Source organism: Lissotriton helveticus, chromosome 2_1, assembly GCF_964261635.1.
Source record: "Lissotriton helveticus chromosome 2_1, aLisHel1.1, whole genome shotgun sequence".
NCBI classification, from domain to species: Eukaryota; Metazoa; Chordata; class Amphibia; order Caudata; family Salamandridae; genus Lissotriton; species Lissotriton helveticus.
In genome coordinates, this window is record NC_136059.1 from 323,093,600 (window position 1) to 323,121,366 (window position 27,767).

At 41.3% G+C, this 27,767-nt stretch overlaps 1 protein-coding gene across 2 annotated transcripts in view; it reads right to left on the reverse strand.

The window, feature by feature from the left end:
* Window positions 1-15,674: 15,674 nt before the first annotated feature.
* The window catches only part of NPR3 (natriuretic peptide receptor 3), a 209,138-nt gene continuing 197,045 nt past the window's right edge, over window positions 15,675-27,767 (reverse strand). For both annotated transcript variants that reach the window (XM_078674915.1, XM_078674914.1), the window contains exon 8: window positions 15,675-27,085. In XM_078674915.1, coding sequence (XP_078531041.1) covers window positions 26,974-27,085 — 112 coding nt within the window. In that variant the 3' untranslated portion in view covers window positions 15,675-26,973. The remainder of the gene's footprint in view (window positions 27,086-27,767) is intronic.

The window sequence follows — 27,767 nt, forward strand, 5'->3', positions numbered from 1 at the left end:
GGGCGATGCTTAACAAAGGAGGGGAACGTTCGAGAAGGATGTTTGGGAGTTCATAGTAGTCTGAAAGGTTTGGGATAAGTCAGAGAGATGAGGGACTGGAAAAAGGTTGAAAGGATTTTTATAACAATAAATAAAATTAACCTATACCTATATGCACATGACACTTGATAAAGTGTTATTGGCTGGAGAAAAACCCCTTATCTAAATACAGATATATGCATAGAAGTAGCACTATTTACATGGTCTGGTGTGCACATTTATCTTGTGGTGAAGTATGCACCTTTTTTCATGCCATTTCTTGATGTTTTGGTATCAAGCATAAACCCCTGTATATATGCACCTATATGTACATAGAAGCAGCAATTATGACATGGTGTGATATCCACTTGTATATTGTAATGTAATATACATTTCCCTTATGTAAATAGAACTGCCTATGATAGGAAGCATAGTCTAATGTGTATTGACACATTTCCCTTAGTTGTGCTGCACACCACAAGTACTTGTTTATACTCCATTCTTAACTTTTCCCTTAAACATGTGAACCAAAGTTGGGAAGAACTGCCTCCTTGTTTGGTCATTGAAAATGAGAGATGTAAAGGTGAGGCAGGCTTTTTGAAGGGGCACTAGTAATACAGACCAAAATCAATGAAACTTTAATAGGTAGACTAGAATTTCAGCCATTCTCATACAACAGCGATAAAAAAGTATGTTTCAAATTTCAGCCATGTCTTCAGTAACCATGATAAGAAGGATCTCAAAGCTGTAAGATAGAGCTGGAGTGACAGTAACACTGAGAAGCCGACTGGGATCAAGGGGAAATCGTAAAAAATACACTCAACATTAAATTGCAAACAGTTTGCAAAACGGTCAGAGATCTTCAAACTTTATAGTACATATGTAACAGGCTGAACATATAGAATCAATGCAACTACAAAAAAGATGTAATGCCTTCTGGGGTTGTTCCATACCTTGATTGCTCGCTTGACTATCATGATGGCATCCTGCAACGTTCTCTCAGTTTCTTCCATGAACTGTTCTGCACCACGTCTCAATATTATTGTGCAGGTCTTTGCTTTTGGAGATCCTTTAAAGAAGTTACACCTTTCTGCTCCAACTTGGTCCAAATCGGTGTATTGCACTTATTAATGTGTGCATCGTAGTCATTGTTTTGATTCCACTTAATCATAATGTAACAACGTGTTTGTAAATGTATTTCATACATATATATGACGTATAATTAAATGTGTATTCTTGAATGGATTCTTGAGTGGAGAAGTGTGGCTCTCTGGTTAGAGGAGGCAGACCTGGAATCAGAGGTCAGCCCGGGACCAGGGTTCAATTCCCGGCTCGGCAGGGTCTTGAGCCCTAAAATGTCCATGGACTCTACAATTCTCGCTCCGGTGCCTACTTGATTCATGGGTTCACACTCTGCGACTCTGGGCAATAGCTTGCTTAATCTCCACAATGGCCCCTCGCGGCGGGATGTCTGGCTTTCACCTTGCGGATACCCTGCCAGGGTATTTTCTTCAGCCCAATGAGCTGAATTACGATGATTTTTGTGTCAAGGTTTGCTCAATTTTGCCAGCGCTTGCCTCCTACGCCGACCCCCTACCTTACCTGTGTTTTTTGGGCTGTTTCCTCGCAAGGGGGTCCCTCTGCCTGCTTCCTGGCTCCTCTCCCCTGCCTCAGCTCCAGCTCTACCGATTTCCTCAGCACAGGGGGCGGTGCATTTACTAAGAAAGGGCCTGGCTTGGGCCTAGCCACTCCCACGTCCCACCTTAACTCTTGCACTGCCTGTTCTCAAGAGCTTCTGGAGCTTTTTATACCCTTTTCCCTCATATTTATTAAATTTTGAGGTGGATTTTGACTATCTGCATTTTTATGACGTAAAAAGTTGTTTTTTCTCCTCAAGATGGAAAACAAAGATTTTGCTAATAACAAAAGGAGGCAGCAGGTGTCTCCTCCCCCAATTAAATCTAAGGTTGTTGAAACTTCTGAACCTTCGCTTACTCTGATACTGGAAGAAATTAAAGCGCTGCGCATGAACACTGATACTATTGCAAATGAAGTGAAAAATGTTCGCAAAGATATGGCGTCCATGGCCATGAAAGTTTCGGATAACACTATTAAAATCCAGGACAATAAAACTAAGCTCGACGCTTTTACTCCTTTGATGGCTCAGATAGTACCAATGCATAACCAATTGCTGGAATTGGAGAACCGTAATAGGCAATATAATCTCCGCATTTTCAATCTGCCTGAAGAAGTTGAGGGTTCCGACTGTCGCCTGTACTTGGAATCTTTGCTTCCTGGTCTTCTAAATATCAAGTTTCCGGAAAAATTTGAGGTGGATAAAGCGCATAGAATTCCCTCACACAGGAATCCACGCCACACCAAACCCAGGCAAATGATCTTCAAAGTCTTGCGTCACCATCACTTGGTTCTCATAAGGAAAGCTGCCAGAGACATTCCTTCGCTTCTGGTAAATGGTTCCAAAATATTTATCCAACAGGAAACGGTTGCAAGGAATTTTCCTCTCTTCGTCCGCAATTGCGAAGTCTTGGTTTTAAGTATGGCCTATTTGATCCGTCTACAATGCGAGTTTGGAAGGATACCTTCTCAAAATCTTTTCATCGTCCTGAAGACTTAAGACTTTTTCTGGACCAACAAGCTTCGTCATCAATGGATACTCACGCTCCTATTACCTGAATGCATTTAATTTGAGCACTCCTGGCGATTTTTCTTTCTTCATGGGCTCCAACGGTTTCTGGCCATGCTTGTGGAACGGGTGTGCGTCTCTGTGTCCTTATTCATGTACCCTGTTTGTAGCTTTTTTTTCCTTTTCTGTTTCTTTCTTTTGTGTCTTTCCTTACCTTTTCTGGCTTTCTGCGTAGAGTTACTTATCTTCCATGGCTGTTCTCCCTCTTCTCTTCCTTTAACTCCTTTCTTCCTCTTCATTTTACCTCTTCATGGCTGTTACTCATGATGTTAAAATTGTTTCTCTTAATGTTAAAGGTCTGCGACATCCAGTTAAAAGAACAAAAAATTTAGACTACTTGGGTGTTCTAAAGCTGACATATGTTTTCTTCAAGAAACACATGTTGATGACAACATTTTACAATATATGAAGAAAAAGTGGGTGGGCAATATTGTCTCGTCACCTGCCCTTGGTAAGAAAAATGGGGTTGCGATTTTCTTGCAAAGAGATTGCACTGTCAAATTATTAGTAAATTTACAGATACAGAAGGTAGATTTATTATTGTTAAAGTTAAACTTCATGACTCCACCATCTTTTTGCTTAATATATATGGCCCCACGGCCGATGACCCATCGTTTTGGTCTAACTTATCTACAGAAGTTCTAAAGTTGGGACAAGTTCCTTTGATTGTTGGAGGGGATTTTAATGTGATCATTGATCCGCTACTTGATAGACTTTCTACTACCAAGTTTAGACCCCTAAAGTTTTTCATGCTTTTAAATCTTTCCTTAGTACAACCAAACTGGCTGACATATGGAGACTACACTTTCCCACTGAAAAATGGTTTTCTTTTTTCTCTAATCCCCATAATTCTCATTCAAGGATTGATTATTTTTTGATTTCACCTTCCCTACTTCAGTCAGCTACAAATCCTGTTATAGGTACTATAGACATTTCTGACCATTCTTTAATTTCATTTGTCTTAAATATCTCTTCTACTTTTACTAAACAAAATAGGTGGCATATGAACTCGAGCATTGTCCTTACTGACAAGCATAAACCTAAATTATTGCAGGCTATACAAGACTATTTTCTGTTCAACCCTGAAGATTCCACATCACTTGTCACCAGATGGGATGCATTTAAGGCCTACATTAGAGGTACCACTATTTCTATTATGGCTCATGAGAACAAGCAATTTAACGCTAACATTAAGCATTTAGAAAAGCAAATTGCTAAAAATGAGCGTTTGTTTATCTCTTCTAATGACCTTCAGTACAAACTTACACTTCAAAAACTCCGCTATGAATTTAATACCATCCTTAGTCAGAGAGCAGGAGTTCAACTTTCAAACTCCAATGCTAAATTTCGTTTTAATACCAATAGATCTGGAAAGCTCCTTGCTAACTACTTACGGATTAAAAGAGATAAGACTCAGATTACCTCCATACGAGGATCTCAAGGCAAAGTGGCTATTTCCCATGATGATATTGTACAAGAATTTTTACGTTTTTATTCTACCCTTTATAGTAAACCTGACACCTGCCCTGAATCTTTAATTGATTCTTTTTTAAATAAGTGCAATTTACCCCATATTTCTTTGTCAGATAGAACAGGTCTAGATTCACCAATTACTTCTGAGGAAATTTTGCTTGCCATCAAGTCACTTCCCAAGAATAAATCCCCAGGTCCGGATGGTATCCCAGCAGAATTTTACAAAGAATTTCAATCTCATCTCCTCCCTTATCTGAATGCCCTTTACTCTCATTTTAGCTCTTCTGGTACTGTCTCGGGCTCTTTTACAAACGCCTTAATCATTGTTCTGCCCAAGCCTGATAAAGATCATACCTTGGTATCTAATTATCGCCCCATCTCCCTAATAAACCAGGACTGTAAGCTTTATGCGAAAATCCTTGCTACCAGATTAGCTCCTGTCCTCCATTCCATTATTCACCCTGATCAGTCTGGCTTCATGAAAAATAGATATTCTGCTAATAACACTAGAACTCTACTACACATTATTGAGCAAAGTTCTCACCTTACTTCTCCTGCGGGAGTGATGGCTTTAGATGCAGAAAAAGCATTTGACAAGATTCACTGCCAATTTTTATTCAAAACTTTATTGTCCTTTGATTTTGGTGCCCCTTTTATTCGTATGATATCTGCGTTATATTTTGCCCCTACTGCTCGTTTATTTATTAATGGTCAAATTTCTAGTCAATTTCCTCTCTTTAGAGGTACTAGGCAAGGTTGTCCCCTTTCTCCACTGTTATTTCTCTTAGGTATTGAACCTTTTCTTAATTATATTCGCCTTTGTGATGACATTCAGGGTATTGTGATAAATGATGTTACTGTTAAAACTTTAGCTTATGCAGATGATGTTTTATTATTTATTAATAACCCTCTTTCTTCTGTTCCTTCCCTATTAGATATTATTGCTCAATACTCTATGGTTTCAGGTTATAAGTTGAATGTAAGCAAGACTGAATTTTTTCCTTTGAATATGTTTTGTACATCGGAGATGCTTATAAACACAGATATTCTTTGGCAATCAACTAAAATTAAGTACTTGGGTATTCTATTTGCGTCCTCTCTGCCAGCTACATTGAAACTTAACTCTGATTTCATAATTGACTACATTACAAACAAAACGTCCAAGTGGTCTGCCCTTTATCTCACTTGGTGGGGAAGAATGGAAGCTATAAAAATGAATATAGCGCCTAAAGTCTTTTACTCTTTAGCTATGATCCCCACCCAATTTCCTCTCAGATTTTATAAAACTGTGGACACTCTCTTATCTAAGTTCCTTTGGTCTAACAAAGTTCCCCGTATTGCTTACAAAAAGTTAAAAACTCCTAAGTCCCACGCTGGTTTTTCCCTTCCAGACTTTCACCTTTACCATAAAGCTTTTATCTTAAAACAGAGTGCCCTTTGGTTTAATACTTCGCATATGGTAAAACCTCCAATTTGGTTGAATATCGAAGAATCCATTGTGCGGCCCTTTTCTTTACCCTCCTTGTTGTCGATGTCTTCCACAGCGAAGGTTGTTCATCTTTCCTCTATCATTAAGTCCTCCAGATTGATAATTAATGATTTAGATTCTAATTTTGAATTACCCCTACTCTCCACAGTTCACTTGTCTTTATGGCACAGTGCACTACTTAAACTGAACAGAAACATTTCCTTCTGGTCCTCTTGGATTTCAAGATGGATTTTATATCTTAAAGATGTATTTAATGGTAATGCTTTTATTCCTTTTGAAGAGCTACAGTTAAAGTTTGGTATCCCAGCTACTGACCTTTTGAAATATCAAATTTTATGTAACTCTATTTTGGATTCCTTCCCCAATGGTATTCCCTCTTCCACCACAAATGACTTATTAATTTACCTTACAGCTGTCACATCGTCCCCAAAAGCTGTCTCTGTTTTTTATAAAAAACGTACCACCTCACAGGGCTCCAATGTTCAGATTATTTCGTCGTTCTGGAACAATGAACTTTCCATCTCCCTGTCAGATGACTCCTGGTCCTCTATATGGCTTAACAGTATCTCTGGCTGGCTCCCAGTGTCCCTTTACCAAACCAATGCTTATATTTTATTTAACACTTTATGGACTCCATCACGTCTATGTCATGCAAAACTGTTAACTTCTGATGTTTGTTGGCACTGCAACACTAGCCCTGGTTCACTTCGCCATATGTTATTTGATTGTCCAGTCATTATGAAATTTTGGTTGGAAGTATGGAGTGTAATGTTGAACATTTTACCTTTACAAGATGATATTTCCTTTAATTTGTTAATTTGCAAATCGATTGCCCTAACTTGCCCCCTTACTGAGCCAGAGGCAAAATTATTTAATTTTCTAATCACAGCTGCCTTAAAATCCATTACTTTCTGTTGGAAGGATGCTTCTTCTCTGTCAGTCCATGCTTGGTGGTCATGGATCACCTTTACGAGAAGAGGAGCGCAGCTATCTCCTAAAGGCGTCACTCATAATTCACAATCATTTCAGTCGTTTTGGTCTCCTATTGATTCCTATGTTCTGCAATGATATTGTTATATATTTTCTTATGTTCTCTTTGTACATTACATTTTTACTGTAACTCTGTCGTTTATGAATTTATGATTCTATGACGTTATTTCCCTCCCCTTTCCCCCCTTTTTCCTCCTTCTCCTTCCTCTTTAATTGCGATTCTTTTTATTATTATATATTACTATTGCGTATTTTGGTTTACTGCATTTCATATTGTTTATTTGATCATTTCCGATTGTAACTTCCTTCCTCTTTTTGTATTGTACTTTTTCATTTTGTCTTAAAACTTAATAAAATCTGTTTGAACAAAAAAAAAAAAAACCTAGTACTACATGCACTTGTTTACCCAATAATTTTAACCTAAGCACACTCCCAGTTGTAGACTTATGGTTGTGTGATCTGTTTAGAGTGGTGTGCACCATCATTTTTCCATCAGCAGTGCCCCCACTGTCTCTCCTATCAAAAACTTTTTACTGATGGCATAAGTATGTACATTAGTCCATCCACCCTATTTAGGACAAACATTCTGAGGTATTGTTTTCTCTTCTAGACCACCAGGCAAAACGTGGCAGTCCTGAAAAGAAAAACTGAAGAAATATTATATTTTTACCTTACAAAAACAAAATCTCTTACAGACGCTTGTTGAGCGGTTGCATTAACGTGGCAGCTTTGCAAACTTTCAGTGATTTTAGAGGTGCTATAAAGGCATAGAGATCTCTCCAGGCAAGCAGAGATCTCTAAATATGATAGGCAACAGCCCGTCAGAGTAGTGGAAGGTATTACTCTGCCTCCCGGGCAGACGGCAGGCCACTCACCAAACACAAATGATAACTTTAGTCCCCGTAGGAGCTGCCCTTGGTTTTCCATAGTCCTCAAGTGTCCCTCTTGCATAGAACCCAGTATAGACCAGCAATTGATTCTTTGGAATTAATGGACAATGATATGCAAGAAAACATTCCACGACTTCTGAAGGGTGCTACTTCTCAAAAACTTTCACCAAATTCTGCTTTTATTTCTTCTGTTATTCCCATCTTTTGTTGAGCTGCTTAGGTGAATTTCAGCTTGCAGGACTACCGAATAAAAAGTAAATTGCAGTGTCTGTAATTTAATTAGGGGATGAGCGACAAGAATTTCAAGTTCATATAAATTTGGAAATATCTTCAGCTCTTACCTTTTCTATTATATTTTCTTTCCTCTTTCTGCCTACTAAGGATGTTGGTCATTCTTGCTACATTGCCAGGACCTTTGGAATTATGCAGAAGTGATGACCCAAATTATATGGCAGTGTTGACTAAATTATATGGCAGAAAAAGGCAAATTATGCAGCATAATGCAGCACATTTTGTGTATTACTGCATTCTTTTGTTATTTTTAGGTTGAGGCTAGGCAGCACGCATGTACTGTCTGCAAGACGTGTTGTATTCACTGTACAGAGTGTAATCTCACCTGCTACAACCATAGGTTGACCTGCAGCGTTGCTCTTTTTTGGTGCCTCCTCATTGGTTCCCGCACCCAATATATCACTTCTGTTTGTAGCTCAGGCGCAGTGGCGTCACTAGGGGGGTGCGGGGGGTGCGGACCGCACCGGGTGACACCCTCACATGGGGGTGACACCATCTGGTTGCGCCCCCCCCGCCCCCCCCAGCAGGCCTCTGTACATGGCACCCCCTGCACCGTCCGCACCCGAAGGCCTCGGAGAGACTCGATCCGCTTTAAAAACAAAAGCGAACAGAGATATTTTCTCACCTATTCGAATGAAAATGTTCTCATTAGTTAAAGTTTTAAAAGTGTAGCAATGAGGGGCCCCCGCCATTTATATGGAAATTAGCTTTTACTTTAGCTGTTTCATATCGTAATATTGTCACGTCTACAAACTCGCTGGTGCCTTGTACACAGATTTCTTTTTGCATTTTGAAAAGCATTAAAAGAGAAACCACATGAAAGCGGCAGAGAGTGTAAAAGGGGGGGGTCCTGCCCCCCCCCCCCCCGGTTTAATGTGCGAGAGAGAGGGAGCTAGAGGGAGTAAGAAGACAGAGAGAGAGAGAGTTAGAGTGAGAAAGACAGAGAGAGAGGGAGCTAGAGTGAGAAAGACAGAGAGAGAGGGAGCTAGAGGGAGTAAGATAGAGAGAGGGAGACAGAGGTAGCTAGAGGAAGTAAGACAGAGAGAGAGAGGGAGCTAGAGGGAGTAAGAGAGAGGGGGCTAGAGGGAGTAAGACAGAGAGAGAGGAAGCTAGAGGGAGTAAGAAAGAGAGAGGGAGCTAGAGGGAGCAAGACAGAGAGAGAGAGGGAGCTAGAGGGAGTAAGACAGAGAGAGGGAGCTAGAGGGAGTAAGAGAGAGAGCGGGAGCTAGAGGGAGTAATAGAGAGAGTGGGAGCTAGAGAGAGTAAGACAGAGAGAGGGAGCTAGAGGGAGAAAGACAGAGAGAGAGGGAGCAAGATGGAGTAAGACAGAGAGAGAGGGAGCTAGAAGGAGTAAGAGAGGGAGAGAGGGAGCTAGAGGGAGCAAGACAGAGAGAGGGAGCTAGAAGGAGTAAGAGAGGGAGAGAGGGAGGTAGAGGGAGTAAGACAGAGAGAGAGGGAGCTAGACGGAGTAAGGCAGAGAGAGGGAGCTAGAGGGAGTAAGACAGAGAGAGGGAGACAGAGGGAGCTAGAGGGAGTAAGACAGAGAGAGGGAGCTAGACAGAGAGAGGGAGCTAGAGGGAGTAAGACAGTACCCAGCACCGTACATTTCCGACAGAGGTGGTCCATGCGGTAAGTCGTGAGGGGGTGACACCATGAGTTACCCGCACCGGGTGACACCAACCCCAGTGACGCCACTGCTCAGGCGCACTGCTCAACTACAGTTACCTTAATTAGTGGTCATCCGCGTTGATGCAGATATTATTTCTTGTACCCCCTCCCATTCCTCCCCTGTTTTTGCCAAGCCTGTCACTGTTTATATTGTTTTCCGCCCGCTGCTGTTTTTATTAATTACTGTCCCCCGTCGCGTAATCAGCCCTCACCCACACTCCAGGCAAAAATAGTTCTCCGACCATGATCCGTGCAGGCCTCCTGGAAATACCATCTGCCTCACCCGGTCCGCATCTAGTCAGCTGTAGTAAACATCCTGGTGCCTCTTATTCATTACCCGTTGCTTGTTTGTGTTTGCAGTCGCACTGCAGCGACCACCAATGACTAGTTTTTCTTTCTTAACAATCAATCGTACGATGTTGAGCTTCCCATCAACCCAGTTCCCCAGTTTGCCGCTATATGCGTTACTCCACATATACACTGATACTTGAAATTCTTTCGAGCTGTAAATGTTTCTACAATTGGAGAAAACTGCCAATGGAAACGTTGATTCCTCCAAAAAGTTTCTTAATAGAGCAAAAGAGAAAAAGAAACTGACGCAAATTCACTTTGTTCCAGGACGGCAAGGGTTAAATAATTGGAGGTGTTCGTGGCCCAGGCAGCGTTTGTCTCTAGGCAACTATTTGACAATCATGTCTTCTTGACGAGTACAGGACATGGCAAGTGCATACGTAACGTATTCACCCAGATGGGGAACAAAACCGATTATCTTGCACGCCAGTGTGTGGTCACGGTTTGAAGTTAGGCATTTCTTTCACCCGCTATAATTGAAAGTGGGATTTTACAGTCTTCGGATTATTGGTCATCAGGTAATATTAATCCTTAGTGAATTAGAAAGGGAATTGGGGTCATGGGAGTCACTTTGAATAATGTAACAAAGTGTTCATCACATAAAACACAAACATCTTAGCACTGTCCTCTTAATCATTCATTGGTATGTGGAATATATCTAGTGACATCCGTTAAAAGGCCAGTGGAGGTGTCCTTTGTAGACTCACATCTGTTTATCACACAGCTTGATAATTCCAAGATATCCTTTATGTTGCAGGTTCTTATTTTAAACAGCAGAGACCCGTCAGGTACACAGCTTTCACAGCAAGTGTAGTTTATGGAGGCTAAACTTTTTCAAATTAAATATCTTACAGGCTTCGAGCATGAGAACGCACACCTTACATTTGGTGGCCAGTCTAGCATGTTCAATCGGAACAATCGCCATGCTGAAAGCTGCACCTTTAGCTGTCAGAGCTCAATACTGCCCACCTCTTCCCCCCAGAGATCTAACTTTAGTGTGCACTGGCGGGGCGAAGGGGCAAGAGCGCTTTTGGGATAGTTTTAGAGCACAGAGGAGTTGCTGATGCCGGGTACCGTGGGTGCACCGGTGCTGGCCTGGGGGTAACTCAACGGCCTGCTGGTCAGTTTCTTCTTCACAGCGGGCACTGTGGTCATGGGAGTCTCCAGCAGTAAGGACGCGCTGCTGTGGGGCACATTATGGTGGTGCTCGTCATCAGTGAGTGTGCGCACCCTGGTTGTAGCCATAGCTGACAAGGTTTCAGATTGCTATGTGTGATATTTTCATAGTGTCAATGTAATTATGAGTGACATTTCAATGACTATGAGTGACACTTTCTTGCGAGCAAAATCAAGCTGTGAAAACTAGGGAAACGTATCAAGATCCGAAATTATACCTATTTGAGCAACAAGATACTCTTAGGAAGTCAGTGAAATAAAGTGTGCAACAGGACTAAACACTTCCTGACTAGGTGAAGCACTTGGTACATGTTTCACTGAGAATTAGATTTGGTCCCAAAATCTTACTATATATACAATGAAAAACACTTCAAATTTCTGTTTGATTTTTTTAACAGCCTGCACTTAATGAGTTAGATATGTGTGCCTTCCCACCATATCTTTTTACACACCCTTTTGTGAAGCATATGTTGCAAAAAAGAGCTTCATTTTTCCCATAGACCTGTTTGGGTGCCTGGCCTCATAAAGAACCAAAATATTGATTCAGTGCTGCTAGCTGCTACCGTTGGAAATTCTTCATTTTAAGTCCTCTATACAACGCTGCTACCTGCTTCTCTGGTCTCATCAGCAATTCCTTATTTTAAGTCCTCTAGACAGTGCTGCAGCTGCTTCTCTGGTACAAGTGTTAATTTCTCATTCTAAGTCCTCTGGGTAGTGCTGCAGCTATGTCTGTGGTCCTGTCAGTAATTCCTCATTCAAAGTCTTCTAGACAGTGCTGCTAGCTGCTTCTCTGGTCCAGTCGGTAATTCCTCATTCTAAGTCGTGTACACAGCGATGCTACCTACTTCTCTGGTCTCATTGGTAATTCCTCGGTTTAAGTCCTCTACGCAGTGCTGCAGCTGCTTCTCTGGTACCAGTGGTAATTTCTCATTCTAAGTCCTCTGGGAAGTGCTGCAGCTACGTCTTTGGTCCTGTCAGTAATTCCTCATTCCAAGTCCTCTAGACAGTGCTGCTAGCTGCCTCTCTGGTCCAGTCGGTAATTCCTCATTCTAAGTCCTGAATACAGTGCTGCTACCTACTTCTCTGGTCTCATCTATAATTCCTCATTCTAAGTCCTCTACGCAGTGCTGCAGCTGCTTCTCTGGTACCAGTGGTAATTCCTTATTCTAAGTCTTCTAGGCAGTGCTGCAGCTGTGTCTGTGTTCATACATTCACTACACTCCAAACCAAACCACAAAGATAAAATACATTGTTAATTACTATGCAAATAGCTCTAACTCTGAGAAATGCGAGACCTATTGTATTGCACATCCTTGTTGCTAATGGTAACACTGTCTGGGAAAAAATGTCACCTCATTAATACCAGTTTAACAACCAAATGCAGCAATAAGCAACTGAAAGATGACTAATTAACTTTAGCAGACAGCTTTCCAGTGCACCGGAACATCTAGGGATGTCTTTTGGCAACTTTTGATCCGTTTGAGCTAGAAAAATGTTTTATTTGTTAAAATCTGCAGTATTTGCAGCAGATGATGTATTATGTGGCAAATGCAACAAATACATAAATATTTGGATGCTGCAGTCGCAGAATCTCTTAATTCCAGTGGCCATGCATATTGCACAGCGCATGTATGACAATTAAATAGACACACTAACTGACACATAAGCAGGAAACATTATATTCTATTAAGTGTCGGTTTTCTTTCTTTTAATTAAGGCAGGAGACCCCAGAATAAAATTTCATTCAGGTACTCCCAGCCTTATTTTAACTCCCTATCACGTCTACACACTTCTGGCCCCACACCCACACTTCACAAAACGGCTGTTGGATAGAAGATCTCCGGTAAGGTGCCCCTCTTTGAGGTGAGCCCGATGGGTATTGCACCGCCAACCCAACGAGGAGCAGACCATATGATGAAGCATGACACCTGAAAGGGTGTGTGAGGGCATTACATCCTACAAATGGATGCCCAACTGTAGATCTCAGTGAGACCCAGTGGCATCCAGACATAGTGTGACTTCTGCATCCCTCCTCTGAGGAACGGCACAGCACTCCTTGTTTTGATGACTTAAATTCCCATGCCATATTTTCACTTTAGTTATCATCTACAGTGAACTTATAGTGGAATTAAATAGGATAACAGAGAGTTCCAGTGCACAGCACGTTTGGTGGGATGCCGCATGTGCGTTATTACTGTTTAGGAGTGCTGAAGTGCACAGGGTTCTAATGCCATCAAAATCAGATAGGAAAAAAGTGGGGACCCCACAAAAATGATGTATACTCTACGCTAATTCTTACCCCTACCATCACTCTTTCCATAAACCTAACCCCACTCTAACAATAACCTAAGATAGCTCATGTTTATTAGCCAACTCTTACAACTACCCCTTAAACTGATTAACCCAAAAGGGACCTCTCACAATACCTCTAACACAAACCCTTGCATACAATGGTATTCCTAGTGGTGGTAAGTACTGATACCATGAATTTAAGTACTTGAGCGATCTACAGTATCTTAGTTTACTATACAAAGAGGGGAGTGAAGAGGTTGAGCGGAAATTTAGAGGTGAATATGTCCTCCTCCAATTAACATGAAATAAACATAAGGATCCATCCTTAGTTAGAGAAAAAAGAAGAAGAAATGTCCTTCCAGTGACCTATGCGTGTATCACTCCTATTAATCTGGGAGAGCACACAGCTTTGTTAAAATAACCCTCACCCACCACGAGGACCCTTGGAGGCATGCTTCATCATCGGGTTCTTCCTGTCCCTCTACGGGACGGGGCAGACTGCAACCAACAACGACGTGGGAGCACTGAATATTAAATACTATGTGTGATGTAGGAGTGGGAGTGGAAGGGTCAAATAGTGGAGTGAAGTGAGTAGAAAAAGATAAAAAATACGTGGCTATGTGGAAAAATAAACTTTAATGCTCCTACTAGCTGGCATGGATAAAAGTGGGGAAAGAGCAGAGCTACTGTGCTATAATGGGCTATTACCTTCTTGCCGTGGTCGGGGCGAGTGAGTATCCCGGGTGAGAGAGCGACTTTGATGAATGTTTGATTACAGGTGTTCCTTCCCTCCCATGAACAGGCCCATGGGGCACTAGAAGGCTACAAAAGATACCTATACAAGAATCATACCGAGTAGAGTACAGTATTGTGTGCATGTTTAATGCGATATGCACCCTTATGTAATGTTTTGTGTGATTTAATTACATAAACCTTGACATTCAAGAGTGGTTTAGAGATCTCTCTAGGTTCTGATGAGAAGCCAGAGGGATGGCTTTGAAACATGTCGACTGAGGAGGTAATAACACAGTACCTCCGCTCTTTCCACACTTTTAACCATACCAGCTAGTAGGAACATTAAAGTTTATGTTTCCACATAGCCAGGTATTTTTATCTTTTTCTCCTCACGTCACCTCACTATTTGACCCTTCCACTCCCACTCCTACATCACACATAGTATTTAATAGTCAGTGCTCCCACGTCGTCATTGGTTGCAGCACGCCCTGTCCCGTAGAGGGGCGGGAGGAACCCGATAATGAAGCATGCCACCAAGGGCCTTTTTGGTGGGTCACGTTTATTTTAAGAAAGCTGTGTGCTCTCCCAGATTAATAGGAGTGATACATGCATAGGCCACTGGAAGGACATTTCTTCTTCTTCTTTTTCTAACTAAGGGTGGATCCTTATGTTTAATTTGTATCTTAGTTTATGAGATATTCAATAGTTTACACTGGCCAATTAAGTCTTCACAAAACCTTATGTAGGCTGCACCTTATGTAGGATATTCATCAATGGGTCACTTCATTTGCTGAATCTATCGGTATCGTTTTAATTGGTATCGTTTTGCTAATGAGTCTCTATGGAAATTAAGGTGTTACTAAAAATGAATGCATTCATTAATTCCTCGTCTCCTATAATCTGATGGCCACCTTAATTTCTGTAAATTGAGAACTTGGTTATATCTAAAGCTTGTTAGTGCGTTAGAAACAAGAAGTAACAATTTTCAGATATTTGTATGAATACGTGAGCCAAGCAGTAACTGTAACACTAAGCAGCGGACTGCGGTCTTGGACACTTCTTCACTTACTACCTCATTATGTGTGCCCCAGGTTTCCGTAATTACTGATAGCAGGGGCTGGGGTAATGGCAGATTCTGGATTATCTCCCGATTACGAATTTTCCTGCTGCAATGGGGAATAACTGCAGAGTTGTTTGATTTATAAATCTGTGGATTTTCCCTCGATAAAATGTATCAGATTGTTAGTGGCGAAATGAGTCACTGGAAATCTGAAATTGCGGACTTTACTGCAAAATTGGAATCCCAATTTGGCCACAAAGTACTTGGGAGGCGTTTGCTTCCAAACTGAGAATTATGAGATACTTTTATTGAGGATCTTAGTATTTCCATTTTTCATGTTTACGATTCTTTTTGATCTTACTGGCTTCTAGGATGTAGAAATCCTTCGGTTCCCGCAAGCTTCAATGTTAAATGAACCAGTAAGGCACTATTCCACACTTTTCTCAGGCATCTGTTTTCATAATCTTTGGAGTTTTCACTTTTTAATTTGTTTATGTGCATGTACGATATACAAATAATTAAATAAACAATGCAGGGTTCTTTTTCTTTTCAATGGGAACATTTTGTTTAATTCAGATACATAATAAACCAAGAATTGTTTACAAGAACATGTACACACTTAACAGACACCAATTAAAATATATATTCAAAATGGCCGGATGTATTGTTTCAAAAGAAATAAAAATATATTACACAAATAAACAAAGGTTATATCCACAGTCATGAATACTCATTCTCTACACAAAAACCACAATAAATAAAATCACATTATATGCAGATAGTTCTACTTACAACAGTACAATATACTGTAGCCTGTGCCATGTTTGCTTTAATTTCTAGCAGACTAAGATTTTTACGGGTTGCCAGTATTGGTACACTAGAACACAAAAGTTATTCAGCGGAAACAAGTAAATGTGGGGCCTGTACAATGTCTATCCTAAGATGTCCTAAGGTTGTGACCAATATTTTGAACAAGGAACAAAGGAAATATATGTGTAGTGTAGTGTGTGGCATATATATACATATATTATATATATATATGCGACTATACTAATAAATGCGAATTCATACATTTATTACTACACTGTAAAGGTGAGTTTATTACCACAGTACAACAAACTAGCATGAGAAAAACACTATTTTCTACCTCGCAAAATGCATTTAACAATTATTATGCACAGGTAAACAACTCTCCTAGTAGTGTTGAGGTCTCTTCAATGTGATTTTACCATACTGCACAGTTTAACCCATTGCATTTAGGTTTTGTTAAAGCACGCACACATTAAAATACCATGGGATAAACCAAATGCTCTTCTGGTTTACTTTATTAAATTATATATATGTGTGTATGTGTGCGTATGTATGTATATATATATGTATGTATGTATGTATGTATATATATATATATATATATATATATATATACACACACACACACACACACACAACTCAGTTGAGGCTTTGGTCTCTTGTGAGTATATTACACTTTGCACACACTCACACCCACATATATGATCTGTCAGGTCAGGGGACATCTCAGAGGAATTTAATTGACACAGTCAGACAATACTAAGCCAATTCGTACATTTTAGCCATGGGATGTGAATCCACTTTCATTTGTACTTTCCTAAAAGGTGACTATAGAAGGAAACTGCCTGTCAAAAGTAGGCCAGCTAAGGTAGTTGAGAAATTCCAGATCAGAGATAAGAGTGAGATCCTCACCAATAAATGGTGGGGATGGTGGGGTATGCGTTCATAAGTAATAAAGGTCAGCGTCAACAGGTTTCTCCTAGTTTGCTTTGTTAAAAATATATTGTATTTATGACACAATATTTTTCTTAGACAATATAGGCCTTGACATTCTGGTACTTGAGGCTTTGGCCTCATGAGTATATTAAACTTTGCACACACACACATCTGGAATTTCTCAACTACCTAGACTGGCCTACTTTTAACATGCATGTTTCCTTCTATAATCACTTTTAGAAAAGTTCAAATGAAAGTGGATTCAAATCCCATGACTAAAATGTAATAGTTGCCTTGGTATTGTCTGACTGTCAATTAAATTCCTCTAAGATGTTCTCTGACGGAAAAGATCTGTGCTACTTCAACTAGTCCATATCTACTGCGCAACAAAGGAACATGAACAGTTTGAGCTTTGTATCCGGTCAGCCCAGCCTCAGAAACCATCTGCCAGTCATGGGCGCTCACAAATAGGCATTTTAAAAAGCTCTCATCTTTATAAAGTAGCTTTTATCTTCTACGTATGATGATAATGAAAAAAAGAACAAAAAAGTATTTTTCGAAAAATGATCATCTAGACCAGGCAAGGGTGTGCTCTTTGGAAGTAATTGACTTTATCTGGCTTTGCTGCTTGCATTTTTGACAGACCGCTTTCTCCAGTCCCATCTTTGAATGTTACACACTGTACAAGCTTTTGGAACGTCTGGCCACGATAGAAAAAGTAGTGCTATTATCCCTTGTGCATTACACACATTATAAAGTATTTTTTTTTTTTTAAATCACTAAAATCACTCCCTACTTGGTACACTCACTATACTTCTTAAGAAGTTTTTATATCTAGAAAAAGGAGTTGCCTGCCCATACAGACGAACTAGGAGGTCGCCTGTGGTACCACCTTAAGCAGGGAATAAAATTAACTTAAAAAAAATTAAAACAACAACTTAAGAGCAACTGACCTCATCGCTTACTAGTGCTTCAGTTTCTGGCAGCTAGTCTGTGCCCGCCCGTGCCTGTAAACGAGACAACTCCAACCACTGGTAAGCAGTTGCATACGGTTCTTGATTTTGACACGCATCTGGGACTGTATCACGTCAAAAATATATCATCATAAAGAACATTCCGTTTCTTAACATGAAAAATATATTTTAGAGGGAAGAATTATTCGGATCTTGCCAATGATTCTGACATAATTAACACAAGTGGTTTACAAGACCTTAGATTATCTCCAGCGAGGTAAATTTCAAAATCAGTTTGTTTCCTACACTCGTCATTTGTGCGTTCCAGGAATGCTCTCTTGGACAGTACATTCTGGGAAACACCCAGATAGATTTGTAATTCCATACTAGTACTATTTTTTGTTTTGCAGTTTACATTCAGTTTTGTAAAAGAGATAACCATGTTCCCAGAATCAGCGTCTTCTTGAGGGACCATCTCTTCTCAGGCATTGCAGGGATGGGGACCCGTGGTTTATCAAAGGCTGCACAGCAGAAAAGCCACTTCGAATTAGAGTTCCCAACTCCTCCAATAAGAGAACAATTATGGTGAGGACATTAAATCCGAAATGAAAGATTTATCAAAATATAAATTTCAATATGTACACTTAAAAAGATCCCAAGGCACAGCTCTATACATGCTGATAGCTGCTTACATTTTTTTTTTATAACAGGCCTTCCAAGGATAGGGTTGGTGGACTACAAACATCTTACAATGGTAGCAAATGTTACTGATGGCTAGTTCAATGTGGACGTGTGAAAAGCTGCAAAAGCAAATGCTCTCTGACACGTTTAAAAAAAAACCTCAGCCGCATGAATTGTGAAGCTAGTCAAGTTTACAAGAAATATTGAGAAAACATGGACTCAGAATAATTGCTCGAAGCACACAATTCAACAGCTGCTTACTGAGCTGCATCCATTCCATTTCCCACAGAGAGAAAACGTAGGGGAGGACTATCAGCAGTGAGAAATGGGAAGCGCCTGGTCGCCCGCTGGCAGCTAGGCCAGGCACACCTTTTAGAGACAGCAAAGAAAACGGCTCCCTACAGCCTGGCGTCCAGAATTCCTTGGGAATAAGGGGTGAGTGAAGCATCTTACTGAAAGGTGAATTTCAGACTTCACTTTAATGCCCGATATCATCAGTGGTCCATTTAATATGGCATACCCAAAACCCATGTCACACCTGACCACCTTGTGGATGCCTCCGCAGACCGTACAATAAAAGGATGGCCATGGATGCTGACTCCCACAAAATCAGACAACGACCATGATGGGCACATGCAATATTCATTGCCAATGCCAGTAGGGTGCCCATGTGGGTCAAACATAGAATTTCCAGTTGTATACGTTTTGAAACTTGTGTTTGACTCTTGTGAAACTTGCTGAGTAGGAGTGCCGCTAGGCTATGTAAGTGATAGTTTACTTCACACTATTTCACGTTGGAATGTATGCACGTACATAAATACTACAGTACCCTAGGGACATTTCTGAGTTCCCTGTATGGGTTAATCTATAGAGGACACAAAGCAGTGATAAACAAAAAAGGTATTTTCATTAGAGATCAGTCAATTGTTCATGTGTTACTGACATGAAAGCTAAGGAAACTCATGGATTTCTATCATCTGTTTCCTTTAAAGAAAACAAGCGACGTATGCCAAGCGTAAAAAATGCTGTACAAAAGCTTATTATTAATACAAAAACAAGGATATTCTTGCCAAGTGCAAACCTCCAGGTTTGCCTAAATCTTGCAACAATAAGAATAGAAAAACATGAGGCCTTGTAATTTGGCGTAAATCTGTATAAAATGCCACAAAATTAATTTTGCACAGATGTGTGCCGAGGTGCATATTTACATGGTTTTCGAACACCAAACGAGCAGGGGAATGATTTACAGTACCAAATGTTTGAAGAACAGCATAGGGCACAGTTCGCCGTGGTTAACAAACATTTTAGTGCAACATATGTACAGATGTATGTGTGTGCCCACTTGGAGCTCTTTTTCAAGTGGCACAAAAACTATTAAAAGAGTCCCAACTCTTACATTGGCACATTTTCTATCCTATAAAAGGCATCAACCACTCTGAATGTAGACTAAGGGGAGCACTTCTTAAACTTTCCTGGGCTGGCCTACAAACAGCAGTCACCCCTGGGCTCCTTTCATGTCTCTCCAGAGGGGGTCCATGGACCCTTCTGAGCCACCAGAGTGGCATGTGCAGAAGTACAGCTATCGCAACTGCAGCAGGCGCAGTGGTACCAGACGCCCTGACTGCAACGGTACTTTGTACCCCAATTGAGTCCGCTTCTTACCACTCATCTATGTGGTGGAGCCATTACAGCTTATAGCATCCTTGTTATGCTACTGGGGAGCAGGCTGATCTGAAGTGAGGCAAGTTTAAAGTGCTCCCACCACAGAGTACATTACATGCCATAGACTGTTTTTCTTTCTTTCTATGCTTTTAATGGAGAGAACATCTGTGTTCTGCTCCTCCTATGCTCCACGTCATTCACTGCATGTTGTACTGCATATCACAGCTAGATATTACTTCGCGACTACCTCTGAACACTACAGCATGATACCTGGCAAGGATATGGACTTCAAGACTGGGTAACAAGGGGTAGCGGCTCCTAACCCTGGCAAGCTCTTCAGTAACCAAGCACAGCACTAAGCCCATGGGCCATCAGTACAGAAAGTACACATGGACCCTTGGGGCCCTGGTTACTTTCAGTAGTTTCTGGTCCATAACATTGCTCCTCAGCAGCAGATGGGAGGCTGGCAGAGGGAAGGGGTGGGCAAGAGTTGACCCTGTGATATCTGGGTGGGGCTGATTGGATTAAGTACACTTCTGCTACCCCTTACATTTTGGAGAATCGTTAACCAGACTCCAGGCCGTGCTGCCTGAAACCTAGAAGACAGCAGATCAATGGCACAACGAGTGATATTTGGTTAACCTCCTCTACAAGGGGCTGTCAATGGAACTGTAGATGCAGCATGTTAGCACTATAGGGGTAGACCTTCATGGCGTCATTACCTAGCAACAGAAGACAGCCACAAGTATACACACACTTCAAAACACACTCGAGTCTTTGTATAATGGTAGATTGCGCAGTGGAGTGAGTTGAAACAAAATATTACTCCGAAAGCACACGTAAGTTTGCTAGAGTAACCGCAGGTCTACCCTTCCATTTACACAATACCGTCGACATTTTATCTAAATCGAAAAGCTACGTCAAGCTTCGCATGGACGGATTCAGCTGTTAAGGCTAAGAACTTGCAGCCCACTTTGTGCACACAACCAAAACGTGATGTGTTGACTGATGTATAAACCGCATGTGCCGGTTAACAAGACATTAGGCGCTACATCAAAGTCACCAACAGAAAGTTGTTTTCAACTTTCACACGCGAATGCACTCCGGTGCCACAGCTAGGCCTACCGCTTGGAAAGAGATTTAGCAACTTTACAGATTATTTTAGCAGTTTTAAGTCGCCGCCGACCTGATGGCAAATCGAAAACACACCACAACTAAATATAAACCAGTGAAAACACTGTGCATTTACCTCCATGGACTGGTGAGGATATTTTTATGCGTTTTCCTCACACTTCCAACTATGTCCTATTAACCTTAGGTGTCACTGGGCTGCAAAAATAGGTGCTACCCCTTGTGCAAAACAACAAGTTAAAAATAAGAAAACTATTACCACATACCATGGCGTTGAAACAGAATGCGGCTGAGTTGTTATTCACTCTACAAACAGATGCAGTGTATTGCTGTTTGCAAGTGTGATAACTCTAATCTTTAAAGCAGGGGGGCTGTGCCTAAGGATTTGTTTCATTGTTTCATGCTTGCTCATGCCAGAAAAGCAAACATTGTTGGATAGATTAAAGGAAAACACTCTATTTTGCAAGGCATATGTTTGCTCACAGCTCTGAAGACCAAGGTGAACTATTTCACAGTGCATGTTTTCATGATCAGACTGTGGAGAAGGAGGTCCAGTGTGAGCCTGCGCATTCTAGCCCAATGTACACATGGCATACATTTCTTCTTAGTGTTTCCCTGCAATGTTAATACGTGGGAAGACACTTTATTAGAAACTGGTCTTAAATGATTACTGTGTGTCATGAAAATGACAAACTGAATTTATATTTAATTGCTGTTGACATTAACACGTCTAGCCAGCTATGGAATGCCATGCATTTTACCATGAAAGTCTCTGAAGGGTTACCCTTTGACAGGGGTATCCAATGTAGGCCCACGCGGGGCGCAACCATGGCGGATTTTCTGCACACCCAAATGAACAAATACCCCCCCAAAATTACTTGCTCCAAAGTGGTGTATTTACAGGGAAGCAATGGCTGACTCGAAAACATTTTACCACGAAAGTCTCTGAGGGGTTACCCTTTGACAGGGGAATCCAATGCATCCATGACAGATGTTCTCCACACCCAAATAAACACCCCCCCCCACCAAAAAAAAAAAGCTTGGCCTGAAGTAGTGAATTTACAGGGAAGCAAAGGCTGGCTCGAAAACATAATATGGCCGTGGCCCTCCTAGGGCTACTAAGAACACCCTTACTCTGTGACTTGCCTTGAAATTGGTAACATTTGAGACGCTCCCTTAGTCGCCATCACCATGAGGGTGGAGATGCAAGTACATTTGTTCTCCACCCTCTGCACCACCCACTGCAGGAATGAGCAAGAACCCGGTTCGCTAGATTTCTGCTGTAGCCAGAGATTGCAACTGTGACCTCTAAGCTCTGTTTCTTAAGTGTGCTTTTTTTAGAATGTTTTATGGCCAATGTCTAAATAAACTTGTTTTCGAACCTGAACCTCTAAGCTCTGCTCCAGTAGGACGTTCCTTCATTATTGTTAAAAGATTACATATTACAATATTGTGGGAATCTGTGTTCATTATCTATGATCTCATTAAGGCCAAAGCTGCTGTGATCTCCCCTAGCCCCAAAGACTTTCTATCTATTCTTGGTGACAATTATACCTCAGAGCAAAACTTCTTAACAGTATTAAATCATAATCTCTATTAAGGTAGCCATACATTTACACTTCAACCCACAAAGTTCCATAGAACTGTTCATAACACTCTTGGGAGACATACATCTACTTTTTGCATGTATGAAATATTCCACCCTATGGACTTTGCTCAATCATTTGGGCAGAACATGGTGTACTGGAATCAATGACGGAAATCAAAGTTTACCTAAATGTTTAAAGAACCAGTTGTTACCTACCATAGCTTTTTTTTACATGCCTCTCTTACAGCACAAAAATACACCCTGACCTCATTCTTAGTTTATTAAACGAATTCAATTAAGGTGATGGGTACACTAAAGTTCATTTTCAGTCTGTCAGCTCCATATGATAACTATTGGAGAGAATATGACCATTTAAGGAACATAACAGCAAAAAGACTTTATTGTTGAAATGGAACTAATTCTAAAAATGCTGTCGTATAATTCTTGCTGGTGTTCAGAGAAACTGTGCCTTTCTATGCAAACAACCTGGAATAAAATGGCAAGGTCGGAATCTTAATGAAGGTTTATGAATTTTAGCTACCTGTGCGTGTTTACGAACACTTCCACAATATAGTCCGAGATTGGCAAAAAAACCTATTTTGGCCTCACTCCTACAATATTTTGTGGAAAAGTGCTTGCTACAGAACCTAGGGACGAGGTTACAAAAAGTGATGAGATATGTGAACAGGACCTAGGGCAGAACTGTACTTCCATGAAAGCTCAAACATCAGCCATAGGGAGGAATGAAAAGATGCAGTAAAGTTCCTCCTAATCCACTCTGTGCAGTAGAGACAGATACAAAGTTTCCCAAACAGCTTGCTATTCCAGGACATCCAGATAATTCACAAGTAAAAGTGATGTAAACCCTAGACTTAAGTCACAGACCAAGTGTGGTACATTCAGAATTGGATGCAAAAGGTGCTTTCACAGAAGCCTACATTGCAAGATGTGAAAAATTATCCCACTCCTGGAGATTGTCCCATCACAGATTTATCCAGGTATAACCTGGAGGACTTAGCGGTGGGAAAACTGGTCACTGATGGGCAAAATGTATATATTTCAGATGCTATAATCGCAAATAATGCCCCCTTCTGAACTGTTTAATTCAGAATTATGTGGTAAACTAGGGAAAAATGCAAGGTAAAATTATGAATTTACCGCCTAGTAATTTTACCGCGTGATAAAATAAGTGTGGGCAAACAATTTTACTGTGCTGTAAAGATGCCCAAAGAAAGAATTTCAATGAATGATACGGATGTACCCCAGGGCAATCCTAAACATCAATAACAGAGGGCAGAAACATGGGTGGCCTAGTCTCAGGAGAGTAGCTACCAGTGGGGCAGCTTGGACAGTGGCACTAGGTCCAAGAAATGCATAGTGCCCACTGCGTAGGCTGCCCCATTGTCTCTGCAGTGGGTCTGGGCCTGTGTGCTGATTTTAGCATTCTTATTATTAGCTCAGCAGAACCCTAATAGGCAAGGTGACTACAACGTGAAATATCCAGCAGGAGCACAGAAGACAGCACAGAAGCAGATCTGTGCTACCTGTCAGCAGCCTGGCCCCTAGTTGAAACCTAAGGACCCGAAGTCTGCTCCCAAGCTATAACAAGACCTCCTATTGGTGAAGACCAGCCAGCAGTATCAGTTTGCCAACTTTTTTGGTGTGACAAAGCCCCACGTATGCCTTTACCCGCAGAGGATTTTGAATCACAGCCGAATCACTATAGAGCCCACTCCCTTTTGGTTTACTGTTTCATTTCTGTATCATCGCCCTTGTGTTTCTCATGCTTCTTCTGCATTTCCCTAGTTCTTCTACTGCCTGTGGCTAGGTCTGTACCACTGCCTACGAGGAGCTTGCATCTCTCTGCATGCAGAGCCCACAGACAGGTTGTGCGGTGCTGCTGCCTCGGTTCGGTAATGTCTGAACGCTGTCACCCCCCCTATAAGATCCTACACAATCGGGCCTGCTGAATTAAAGTGCACAGGATTGTGGCGCAAGGGAAAGAGCTGCTTCCCAACTGAAGACCCGGCAGACCGCCACCTCGATAACAAAGACAATGAAAGAATAGGGAAAATTGGGGTATATGTGAACTGAGGGGTGAATATGCTTTTATTAACTTTTAGATGGGGATGGCCTCATTTGCTGAGGTGTGAGCAGAGGTATCTACTTACTGTTATCCGTTCCGTGGCATTATTGTGCCCATCACTTGAGAATTACCAGCGTCATCCTTGTATTCTCTGGCACATGTTTCAACCTTATAAGGTGTTTTTTTTTCTGCTCCCACCCCTTTAAACCCACAACTGCAGCCTCCTTAACTCTAAGAAGAGCTCAGGGGGGCACTGTTGGTTCTGCTGGAGAAGTAATAGCTCACTATTTACCCTTTCATACTGTGCATTCCCGTAAAAAAGCTGAGAATGTCTGATGCACAGCCACCAATAGTACAGCGGGTGCAGTGGCATTGGTGTTCATGGGCATGAGGGGCTAACTGTACCACAATAATAGCTGTTTTTACTACCAAACCAAGGAATGGGTGGCCATTTTTCTTGCTTGCCATTAGAGCCCACTGTACTCTTGCTATGCCACTAACTAGGCTAGATCTGCAGTCAGTTTTTATGGGCATATGTGATCCCCATTTGGTACACTGTCAGTCGCAGCACTGACTGCTGATATGGTATTGGCATGCATTCAGTTTATGAACTGCCTAAGCTCAAGAGCACTTGTCACATTTGGTCTTTTTCTACATGAAAATAGATGTAATATAAAATATGACTAAGACTTTAACATTTAGTTTCAAATAGCGTACAATAAAGTCACAGAGTTTGTTATCACAAATAACTTTGTAAAACAGTGGCAATTAAACAAAGAATATACCATGTTAGCAAAAGAGGAATCAAAGATACAGCTCACACACATTGTGCCTCACACCTTAGACATTTTTATGATCCACAAAGGACAGAGACAAGTCCATCTGTTCACTCTTAGAATGCTAAGACCCTGAAACACCACAGAAGTACTTACTGTCTGTCTACAACTCATCATCCCAACAGAGACAGACCCCTTTAGTATCCACAACATCACAAAAGTGTGTTCAATACATTACCGCAATCACAGGGACTTCTTGCTAGCATGGACATACATACAAGACTTTGATAAGGCTTCCAGTTTGTTGGAAACAAAATAATGGCTTTGTTGTTCGATAAATGCTATATATTTGGCACTTTTTTCCATTAATGCTTTACCACTAAGGGTGAATGAGCTCATAAACGTTGGTGTTAATGGAGCCTTCCACGCTGGGTGCTGTAAGATCTCAACTGCGGTGTTGACATGGTCTTTCTGAAGAAGGCAACAGATACCTGAAATGGAGCATGATGATAATGCATACATTTGTTTGTATCCGGTGTTGGAAGGACAGCACAAATGTGGGTGACACTACAGTGCAGCATCATGAACAATCTAAAATCTGACCTGCAGGAGCATTACCCCTCTTCCACTGGAAACTGTTGCAAGGGGGCACCACATTGTGGCATAACTTTGAATGGGGTTGGCCTTCTCATCGGCGCCTTGCTAGAGACTACTAGGTCTCTGCCCTGTGTTTGCTGAAGTACCCGCACCAATGGTATTTATTTGGATGTCGGTCAATGCGACAGCCACGGTGGCATTTTCCAGATTGGGCCTCTACATCGGTATCACGCAATCATCCTATTTACAATATTTCCTGAACCATATAAATAGAGGGTTTTTGGGGAGAACAAAAGGCGAGAACAAAGGCCTTCACCGCCCAAAGGGCAAAGCGGCGGAGCCAATGAACGTCTGATAAAACCCTAGAAGCATGCTAAGGCATCTCCTACAAATTGAAACAGAGTACTCATTCTTCGAGATGGAAGGCCTTGTGGCATAACGTGATTAGTAAATCATTCCTGAGTTTCTGAGGGAAAGAAAAAAAAATACGCGACTGCCTAAAAGACTGGGCTGTCAGAGAGCCTCTCCGGACATACACTGCGGTCTTTGGTTGCATTTCACTAGAGCTTATCAGGACGAGTGTGTTGTTTTTTTATTAACTTCTGTTTCTTCTGTCTTATGCAGCTGAAAAGTGGGATCTGATGGAGTCTTCACGGAGCTGCCTGTGCTTGCCGATGTTGCAGTCTTCATGCTGGTTCCGTCGCTCAATGGTTATTCTGTATTTCTTCCTGCGTCAAAGAGAAAAGAGCACAGTCAGAATCCGTTTCCGGTTCAAGAATAACACAAAGAGGGCCTCGGGGGACAACTAGGGTTCCTGTGATAGATGAGAAAGGGCAGGACACTAGAAACTGGTCAAAGATTAAATAAGGTCTTCAAGTTTGGCGAAGATCTGAGGCGCCTTTCCCAGCACGGAACACAACATCCCAACTCGTGTTATCCTCCTCCATTCTGCTCAAGCGCCATCTTTTTTTTAATATTGCGTGGGCCGGATATGCAACGCTTTGCCTATATCAGTTTATGAGTCTGTTATTCTACATGCAATCTGCGACATTCTATCACGTTATTGTGGTTTAGTAAAGATTGTAAAATGACATTTATGACAAACATTTATAGTTTGGAAAAGGTCAGTACCATTTCCTCTTAAGTCGTTCTAATCAGAACATTACGAAATTCCGAGGAATGTGTTTTTGTTGACAAGTGTTATGCTGTTAATCTACTAAGCAACCTATCTTTTAGCAGTCTCCGAGAGCTTGTCTAAACATAATAACAAATGTAACTAAAATACAATAGAGCTAACATGTAAGTCAAAGTGTAGACAATGACCGTCCTTCCGCCATTGGATGATCCGAAATGCCCGTCACTTTTTGGAACATATCGAAAAACGGCTAGTTTAATAATGACATTATCAGC